Source organism: Idiotropiscis lumnitzeri, chromosome 18, assembly GCF_059441095.1.
Source record: "Idiotropiscis lumnitzeri isolate Australia: NSW breed Sydney's pygmy pipehorse chromosome 18, RoL_Ilum_1.0, whole genome shotgun sequence".
In the NCBI taxonomy this organism is placed as follows: Eukaryota; Metazoa; Chordata; class Actinopteri; order Syngnathiformes; family Syngnathidae; genus Idiotropiscis; species Idiotropiscis lumnitzeri.
In genome coordinates, this window is record NC_142408.1 from 11,364,063 (window position 1) to 11,374,935 (window position 10,873).

General features: G+C 41.0%; 1 protein-coding gene across 1 annotated transcript; it reads left to right on the forward strand.

Annotated features, from left to right (window-relative positions):
* Positions 1-372: 372 nt before the first annotated feature.
* On the forward strand, positions 373-10,827 carry slc25a1b (slc25a1 solute carrier family 25 member 1b). The gene is made up of 9 exons (XM_088280631.1): positions 373-1,177; positions 5,555-5,662; positions 5,745-5,844; positions 6,290-6,428; positions 6,524-6,608; positions 7,543-7,647; positions 7,917-8,032; positions 8,107-8,180; positions 9,070-10,827. Exons 1-9 carry the CDS (start codon positions 1,063-1,065, stop codon positions 9,182-9,184), a joined length of 957 nt encoding a protein of 318 aa, XP_088136757.1. The 5' UTR covers positions 373-1,062; the 3' UTR covers positions 9,185-10,827.
* The last annotated feature ends 46 nt before the right edge of the window (positions 10,828-10,873 follow it).

Here is a 10,873-nt window from a genome sequence, read left to right on the forward strand (position 1 = left end):
ACAAATATGAAATGTTTGTGTATTTTATTTATTTCTAATTAAGAGAAATTAATGTATAATTTAAACCACTTCAGTATTTTCAAAACATATTAAGTGAAAACGCTTAACAGCATCTCGATGTGTTTCACGTTTGGAAGCTAAACTATGGAACTGACTTAGAAGTAAGTAGGAATTTTCTAGCTCAAGAGAGAGCTTTAAAAGGCATAACAAGTAAAATAATTCTGGTTCATAAATAATAGTGTAAAATGTCTGCGTTTGTATTGGTCTCGCGTCTTGTTGGGGAGGGTGTAAGGGGTGAAGCCATTTTCTAAAGCCAAGAGAAATCGCTGCCAGAATTAATACGCCAGTTAAACGTTTCCGGAAATACGTCACTGAAAGTCACGCAGCAAGTTTTGAGACAAGAGCGATATCCTCATTACTAGCATGCTACTTAAGTAGCTAGTTTCATTTCAAAGAACGGGACATTCGCTTGAAAATGTGAAAATATTGCGGCTGTAGTTTAAAGTGGTGTATGCACGATACATTGAGAGTTAGTTGTAAATTGCTTGCTACGTTATTTAGCTATACGAACGGGTCAAAACGCAGTTTAATGATAATAACTAGTTATACTTATGCATACTACGCGACATACGGTCGAGTTTTATTCTTCAATTGTACTTTTAATAATTTGAAGTGTATAGTTTCGAAATCGGTGTTGATTTGTTTTTGTGTTGGGTTCAGGTCCCTATGCAGGTCCCCCTTAATTGTAAGTGGGCACATTTATAGGAGGAGGCGGGGTGGTGGGGTGTGCACGAACCCACCCCGCCCTGCAGCAAAGTCTGATGACTCGACGTTTACCAGCGAGGAGGCACAGCAGAGGAAAACTTTTTTTGCATGTCAAAAGTCATCAACAAGGCCGGAAGAGAGAAGGAAGCGAGTATAGTCCCAAGTCCAATGGTCAGGGGCGCACGTCGCACTTTGGACCGCGCCCGGTGCACAAAGCTGCAGCGGAGCCGCATGAGGTTTCATCCCACTGCGACGAACTGAGCAAGCAAGTGGGGCCGGGGGTCACCCATCGCAGTCATGTCCGGACAGCCGCGCTTCGTGAACCCTTTCCACGGCAGGACGCACAACCTGGCTGCCGCCGCCCCTGCAGGCAAAGCCAAACTGACCCACCCTGGCAAGGCCATCCTGGCAGGTAAGAATTCGGATGTGCATGCTTCAGCCAAGGAAAGTTTACTTTGTGCACATGGTGTCAACAAAAAGTTCTCAAAGGAGTTGACAAATTATCGAAACAAGACGTGCCAAAACCAGAAAAGGCACTACTTGTGCAAGGTTTCATCGCAAACGCGATATTATATACTTTAATTTGTGCCGTTTTTCCTCGTCTATCAAATCAATTGACATTTAAAAAAATCCCAATTGAAATGAATTGAAGTTGCCTTAATCACATGAAAAGGGTGAAATAATTAGTAGCAACTAAATAGGGAAACATGTTTTATTTTCCTTGCCACCAGTTAGCAAAGACTTTGAAGAACTACTACTGTGCATTAAATATTCACCAAATAGTGAAGTTGATGTTTTCATACACATGTTAATATCATAATGTTTTAATCTAATTGGCATTGTTGGCTTATTATCAGAGGAAAATTTGGACAAAATGACAAAATTATTTTTTTTAAATTGAAAATAAAGAACATCACTATTAGAACATGGTGATTGTTTATTTGTAGATGACTATAAAAACACAAAACATATATTTTTAATGTGTTTCTTTAATAAAATGTGTCAAATTGAGCTTATTTGGTTCAATCGGCGTCATTTTGACAAGGTGAACACTCGCATAAACAGAAAGTCTGAAAGTTCTTCTGCCCTTTTTTTTTTGTGTATGTTAACTCCATGACCTTTGCACTTTGCACTGTGTGCTGAGAGGCCCTCCCATCGCGCACGCACACGTGCACTGCAATGACAAAGCACAATACGCTGATAGCACAGTGGGACTCAGTTTGTGTAGCAGCAGGCGTGTTTGAAGGAAGTCCAAGTAGGGCTGTGGCCTAAAAACAAGCTAGCCTTTGGAAGAGCTCTTGTGTCTTTTCAGACATGGATTCTCAAGACTTTTTTGTTATGAGCGACATGGCTACCAAATGACAAACTGTGTTTGGATTCTGAATATTTGAAAGAGCTTTGAAATAATAAAATCCCCACCAAAATGGACACTTCAGTCTTCCTGTGTCTTTTCAGACATGGCTTGTTGAGACTTTTTTGTTTTTACAGTTCCTAACCATTTCTGTTGAATCTCATGTTGCTAAGCCAAACTGGCTCAGGGGCTGAATTTCCCTAACATTGGAAAGGTCCCTGAAATGGACAACATTAGCATTCAAATTCTGCTTCAAACCAAAATGGCATACAGGTTGTCTCTTTTCAGGCATGGCATCGTGAGACTTTTTTTGTTTGTTTACTCATGATAGACATCCATCCGTTCATTATCTGAACTGCTTCTCCTCATGAGGGTCGGGAGCGTGCTGGAGCCTATGTCAGCTGTCATCGGGCAGTAGGCGGGTTATACCCTGGTTGCCAGCCAATTGCAGGGCACACAAAGACCAACAACCATTCATGCTCACAATCACACCTCGGAACAATTTGGAGTGTCCCATTAACCTACCATAGATATTTTTTGGAATGTGGGAGAAAAGCGGAGTACCCGTAGGAAACCCACGCAGGCACGGGGAGAACATGCAAACTTCACACAGGAAGGCTGGAGCCGGAATCAAACCCACAACCACTGAATTGTGAGGCAGTTGTGCTAAGCAGTCGTCCACCGTGGTGCCCCATGATAGACATTTCTAGCAAATTTCATGTTTCCAAGTCAAAGCCTCAGGGGCTGAATGTTTTTTTCTCAGCCTTCCTATGGTCTAAATTGCTTCTTGTGTGTATTTGCCAGCAATGTGACGTCCAGAATGGAATCCTGCTCACACGTGACTCGCGGGTGTGTTCGTCTTAGTGTGGAGTTGTCTGCCAAGCATTCATTACATAGCCTTGACATCCGTCTTCAGGTGCATGTACTAGTATGCTCTTCGCCCTCACTAGTAAGGCAATTGAGCGCACCAGTAGAATGAAAGTGTCTTTCCGAGTAACCTTTTTTTTTTTTTCTGACGAAGCTGTCTCTCAAGCATAGACAATAAATGCTTAAATAGTTTTCCTTACACTACCAGCGCAGGACTCAATGCAATGCGTGGGGCATTTCTGTAACCTGTTGTCTGCGGAGTTGTCAGACAAGGACAACTTTGGCATTCTAGGAAAACAAGCACATGTAACCAGTGAGGCAAAACATTGCACTCGTTGACATTTGTGTGCGACTCGTTTTAACGGAGACTTGGATGTGACCTAGTAGATTTTTTTTTTTTTTTTTTAAAGCATCAACTTTACTGGTGCCACTGATGGTGTAGTGGTACACTCGCCCGAGTTGTGTGCGGGGGCAGTGTGGGTTCAGTTCCCACTCATTAACAACATTAACAAGGTTTATTCATTTAATTTCTTTCAAGATCGGCGGGCCGGATTAATACGTTTAACGGGTCACATATGGCCCCCGGGCCGTTGTTTGCCCACGCCTGTATTAGCGCATAGTTGTTAACTGTTGCACAGTCACTACTAACTTGTAGTTGTCCCATTTGTATGCCAAAGATGTCGTGCTCGTGAGCTCATGGACTTTAAGATGCATCTCAAATGAATACTCAAACTGCTTTCAAGAATAATCCACCTTACAAGTAATGCTTGTCTTCCCACAAATAGTGCCACTTTTGGCCGACTAATATGACCTTAAGATGAATATGAAGGACGTGGATTCAAAATGCTCCGCATTCAGTCAATTGGTATTCTTTGTGTCATGCATATGGATGTACTCGTTGGGCAAAAGTGAAAGTTGTTGGTGGGAAAAAGTTATTAGTGAGACACTGTTGCCCTAAATGCATGTGAAGACAATGAGCGTACTAGTGCCCAGACCTTGACATCCGTTTGAAGACACATTTTTGTTCGTTAAATAAAGTTGTATTGTATTGTTTAAAAGTTGCACTAAGTTGACCAAAAGTGGCTCAAGTAGAGGGAAAAATGTTCCAAGTAAGACAAATGTGAGCAGAACAAGTTTGACGCTGGTGAAGCAATGACGTGAAGTTGTGTGTGACGCTGACAATATGTTGCGTGTGCTGGCTGTGTGTTATTGAGTGGGAAAGCTCCGCCCTGATGTGGGATGGCGCCAGGGGGCGTGTCCTCAGGCCACCACGCTGCCCGCCACTCAGCCAATCGGCTGCAATAAATTAGGGTGCCACTGACTAAGGGAGTTGAAAACGCCTAAAGTCAGTGTAGTCGCTGTGTGAATGCTGCTGCCCTGAAGCTCAAATTCTTGATGCTTTTTCTCTTTCAGGTCCTTCCACATTTTTGAATCAAGTGTCCAAATGTTGGCAAGGTTTCAGGCTGCTCTCGTAAACGCGTCCCAACAATTGTACACATTCAGAATAAAATTCTCAAACTAAGGGAGAGACTTTTACACGGACCGGGATGAGAAGGATTTTGTTAGGCCGATGTGCCGATATTTTGCTGAATGAAATTCCAATAACCCGATTTATGGCGCAATTATTCAACAAATATATAATGAGTAAATCAAATTGCTTCCTTAATCCTTACAGCAATAAAGCTATGCATTTCAGGCAAAACTGTTTTACCATCCTTTTTTTTAAAATTAAAATCTCATTAATTTTGTCTTATGTTGTTATGTGTTAATGTATACCCCAAAAAAAAAACAATCAGCAGAACCAGCCATTTTCCCCCAATGTAAAAAAAGAGCGACAATTGTTTGCTTAAGTCAGCTGGCTGATGTATCGGTTGGGCCGTCATCGTTACCCTTTGACCTCCACCTTCCACATTTCTTGACCAATTCAAAAGCATTCCTCAAATTCCCACACAGTAACATTTTCAAATGGAGATGAACATTTTATATAATATATAATATATAAATATTAGTCACACGAGACCTTTGCAGATATTTGACATTTTGCCTCCTTCCATACTTCTTTCACCTATTCAAACTGTTCAAACTTCTCAATTATCGCCAAATTCCCAACATTTGAGATTGTTTTTGTCACGTCCCCCAAAATCCGTTTTCCCACAATTTCAAAATGGCCAAATGAAAAACATCTTGGCCATCTCCTCCCCATGCATTATTCAACTCATTCAAAAGCAGAAACAACTTTTGATCACATTCTCTCATTTGCACAGTGAAATTTTCCCAATTTATTATTTTTTTTTATTTCTTTGTTTATTTTAGGAAAATGCTTATTTACTTCCTATTTCCACATTAATTGATTAATTGAAAGCATGCAAACGTCCAAGTGTTCACAAAATTCCGGACATTTTGGTTGCAATTCCTCACACGTCTCCCACCATTTTCACAATAAAAGAGCCAAAGGAAGAATGTTGACATATTCACCCACTCCTTCCACAATTCAAACCATTTAAAGCCAAAAGTGTTTTGGCCACCTGTCCCTCACATTGCCTTCCTTTCCACCGTTATTTGCGATCACAGGCGGCGTCGCAGGCGGCATCGAGATCTGCATCACCTTCCCCACCGAGTACGTCAAGACGCAACTGCAGCTGGACGAGAAGGCTAACCCGCCCAAGTACAAAGGCATCGGTCAGCGCGGCCGCTTTCCCACGCCGGCTTCCCGCCCGCCAGGAGATGCTCACACTTGCCGTCTTTCATGTTTGCGGCGCAGGCGACTGCGTCAGGCAGACGGTCAGCGGCCACGGCGTCAGGGGGCTTTATCGCGGCCTCAGCTCGCTGGTCTACGGCTCCGTTCCCAAAGCCGCCGTCAGGTAAGCGTCCGGCTCGCAATCGAAATCGTTGCCGTCTAGCCTTTGCGTCACCGCGGTGAACCAAGGTCGGCTGATTCACGTTTGGAAGGAGTAACACAGAAATACTTGCAGAAAATAGAAGCAATATTGAGATTTCAACGCAAACAAAAAAGTTAAATCCAGGAATAATGGTTAAAAAAATGGAAAAGAACAGAAATATTCATTAAAACAAGGAAAGAAGGAACAAATAATGGCTAAAAAAATAACTACAAAAAAGATGACAAAATATAATAACACCATACATTCAAAAGAAACAATTCCCCCCCAGAAACATTTAATACTCTACTTAATTGCAAGTGATTGGCGGTGGTGCAAATGGCGTTGCTGGTTTCTTGGCGCATTTAAAGTTGTCCCTAGTGGCAGCAGCCAAACGTGGGGACCTGCCATCCTCTCTGCCACCCGCCAGGTTCGGCGTCTTTGAGTTCCTGAGCAACAAGATGCGCGACCACAGCGGCAAGTTGGACAGCAAGCGCGGCTTCCTGTGCGGCCTGGGCGCCGGCGTGGCAGAGGCCGTGCTGGTCGTGTGTCCCATGGAGACCGTCAAGGTCACGCATCGTCGCACGTGCACAAAAAAAAAAAAAAAAGAAACAAAAACAACAACACGCCTAACGTTCTGATATGCCTGTCATTTGCCTTTCAGGTCAAATTCATCCACGACCAGACGTCGGCCAAGCCCAAGTACAAAGGATTCTTTCATGGTGTGCGTGAGATAATCAGAACTCAAGGTGAGTGAGAGAAAAAGAAAAGCACACAGGTCAAGACCACATGGAGAAGAAAAAAAAAAACAACTGAAATGAAAATATTTGAAAAATGCACCAATCATGATGAAAGTTTCCCATTTATGATTAACAAGTACAGGAAAAAAAATGACTTAATGATTTTTTTTAAATTTTGTTTTGTAGAACTCTGTTTAGATATATTACCATAGAGACATAAATAATTTGAATAAAGTAGTTTTTTATTGTAATGATTAGTAAGACAGTAATAACCATCCAGTATTGAAAGAGTGATTTCAAATTAGATTTGGATTCAAATACAGATAATAAAATGGAGATAATGATAATTGAATAGACAAAGACACTGAAAGATATTTTTTTTTAATCCATAAATAATTCTAAAAAAAAATAAAATAAAATAACAATAGTCCAAGAAATGGAGAAAAGATTGAAATGATTGATATAAGAAAAATGTGGATGTAAACAAATATAGATATGGTAACACAAAGAGAAATAATTCAATGATTATTCACTAACAAATACATATGATTGAAAAAAATACTGTACAGAAATATTGACAAAAATTGTTAAAATGCTAAAAAAATTTATGATTCAAAACATATTTGTGGGTTTTTAAATACTTGAATAATGATTTTAAAAAATACATGAAGATTGAAAAGTACACTGACTCTGAGAAATAAAGACATAGTGATTCATAAGACACAGAAATTGTCTAAATCTAAAATAATTCCAAACATACAAGAGGAATGACAGTGAAATACACAAGTCACAAAAATTTAAAAATACGTTCTCGCAGTCTTGATTAAAAACTACATTAATAATAACTACTATATCAACGAGAACAAACACCAGAAACTTCAATGGTACACACCAATAACTTGAGTACAATCCACATGATTTTGTTTTTGCATTTGGTGCGCAGGTCTTGGGGGAACGTACCAAGGTTTGACGGCCACCGTGCTCAAACAAGGCTCCAACCAGGCCATCCGCTTCTATGTCATGACCTCGCTCAGGAACTGGTACAAAGGTACACTCCGCCCACCCTGGAGCCACATGCTGCTTCACCAGCAAGTCAAATGCAGAGGTGCCTCGACATATCAGCTCAATTCAGTTCGTGGCCACCCGACCCATTCGTCAGACCATAATCACCCGTATTAGAATTGGCAAAAATTAGCCAGAATTGTCCCAACTCTGCCTTGTATCTAAAAAAAACTCGTCTCGAAGCTCCAATGCACGTGATTATCTGATCACATGTAGGAGCAGCAAAACTAGTTGTGTTTTATTTGTGCGTTCAAGGCGACAACCCAAACAAACCCATGAACCCCTTGATAACGGGAATATTCGGAGCGGTGGCCGGAGCGGCCAGCGTGTTCGGAAATACGCCGCTGGATGTGGTCAAAACTCGAATGCAGGTGGGTTTGTTATTTTCTTGCCCCCTTGGCCGAATGTCATCATGTAACAATGGGCTTTCTGTGCACATCAACAGGGTCTGGAAGCGCACAAGTACAAAGGCACCGTGGACTGCGCCATGAAGATCATGAAGCACGAGGGGCCCAGGGCGTAAGTGGGACACGTGTGCATTTGGACCAGCTAGTCATGCTGGTGCTGCTAGCTAACATTTTGCGATGGCCTACCTCCCTGTACTCATCCATCAGACTGTTTTGTATTTGAAAGCAGTTAAGAAACAAGTCTTACCAGCACTGTGCAATACCTCAGGGTAGCGTCCTAGGTCCACTATGAAAGTCATAACAGAGGTGGCAAAAGCCCTCACAGCGTGTACTTAGCCCTCCTGTTGTCCTCGGGTCAAAATGACTGGCCACTGTGAGAAGACGCCCCAAATAATCCCCTAAACAATATGTTTTTAACTTGAACATTTATAGAAAAAGTCAAAATATGCTTTTAATCACATTTCCATGTAAGCTTTGAAATTTGGCGTTTAAAATTCATTTAAGCAACTTGTATTGCGGGTTTAGTGAAGATGGGTCACTTTGACCCAGAGGTCATTGAGTGAATACAGAAAATGCGGACGACAGGAGGGTTAAGTAGAATAAGTTGTAACATGATGTTGCACATGTTTTTATGAAAAAAATAATACTAGTTCACTTCAGCCATACCGCCATATGAATCATGGAAAATGTTTAAAAAAATGTTCATTACCCTTACTGTCATTTATAGCACTTTGGTAGAAAATAAGAATGCATGAACTACTCGGTCACCAGTGCAAGAGCCAAATATTTTTTCACCTTGGGGGAGCAGATTTTGTTCTCTCGCCTATACTTCAGTTGGAAAATAGTGAATATAAAGGCAACATGATTCAAGATGCACAATGAATTTCATTTTTGGAATAAATTGTGTTATGTAAAAGTTCACTTATGTGGTTTAGAAACAAATACACTTTGGAAATATTAGCTCATAGTCTTTGTTGATGGTTTTTACTGCACTTCTCCAGGTTCTACAAAGGGACCGTACCTCGATTGGGTCGCGTGTGCTTGGATGTAGCCATCGTCTTCATCATCTACGAGGAGGTGGTGAAAGTTCTCAACATGGTTTGGAAGACGGACTGACACAGACGAACACTTCCGCACCGTCCTAAACCGCCTTCCTCCGGTTCTTCGTTCTTCTCCTGTCTACCTCTGAGTTATTAACAGAAGTGCGCAAATGATAAGTGATGGTTGGATTTGTGAGTTTATTCAAGATGTAACATTGTGCAGCAGAAGCACCGATATCAGGAAAAGGGTATTGAAATCTAGAAGCGACTCAGGGAGGGAGGGGAAGTGTTGGAACGGAAAACAGCAGTGCAACAACTTTCTCTTAATTTGAGGAAAGAACCTGATGTATTGATGACCAAGCAATGATACTTGAACATTTTAAAGTCCTCTTACATATGCAACGACGTAGGTTTTCATTCTAAATGAGATGCAATGGAATATGGATTCACCTGTGAAATGCCTATTTGGTGACATTTATTGATTCCAGTCAGTGTAATCTGATGATTATTATATATATATATTTGCCTTTAATAATAGTGCCTTCTATGCCATTCCACAGAAGTTGGTGCTTTTAAGAGTTTCTATCAGGTGAACTACAGTATATGATGATATTATGTATATTATGCCATAGTCTGTCATATCAAAGTTTGTAGGTGCGTTTACATGCGGTGCACTTGCTAGTTAAGATGTTTACCTGATGAGCTCAGCACCAGCCTGGCCTTCGTATACATGCCTTGATCATTAATTTTCCACTTTTTTGACTGGGGACACCTTATAATGCTAAAACTAATTAAATATCACTAGTGTGTGTTGTCCGAAATACCATAGGAATTAAAAAGTCTGTTTTCCAGAAAAACGGTGTTACCATTTTTTTTATAAGACTAAAAAGTTGTCATATGAGAATCACATATTTTTTTCTTGGGCAATAGCTTCATTTGGTTAGCAAAACAAGTTTTGTTAGTGAAATGGTCCAAGTGTCTTCAAGAAAAAAAAAGCCGTAATCTTAACAAGAATTATGTATTTGGTTGGGTTTAAAAGTCCTAACCGTGCGAGAATCACAGTTTTTATTTCAACGATAGTCCGAATATTATATTAGTCATTCTTTAACGTTCAAAGAATGCCATATTTTGAAAAGGGGATTTCACAAAGTAGGGCGACACGGTGAACGACTGGTTAGTATGATTGCCTCTCAGTACGGAGGTGTAGGGTTTGATACCGTCTTCGGGCTTCCTGTGCGGGGTTTGCATTGTCTCCCCTGTGTGGCTTTTCTGTGGGTACTCTACATTCCAAAAACATGCATGGTAGGTTGATTGAACACTCTGAATTGCACCTGGGTGTGTTTGTGAGCGCGGATAGTTGTTCGTCTTTGTGTGCCCTGCGATTGGCTGGCAACCAGTTCAGGGTTTGCCCTGCCTTCCGCCCGAAGACAGCTGTCATAGGCTCCAGCTACCCCGCACCCCAGCAAGGAGCTTGTTGTTGAACCATGACGAAGAGCTCTTATAAATTCAGTCCAAATTTGCATTTTATTTTGATTTACAAGCCTGAAAATTAATGACTACACAAAACACGCGCACACACTTGTTTTTTTTGCAAATAATTTTACAAACCCCATTTTGAGAGCCGCTGTAAATGCATATATTGTTCATTCCTGTGCCTTAATTCTCTCTTATTGTATATGCTGTGAACGCTGACAAATAATAAAATCAAGTTGACTACGACTGGTAGACTCACTCATTTTTGGCTTGTCATTTTGCATTTTTTTTC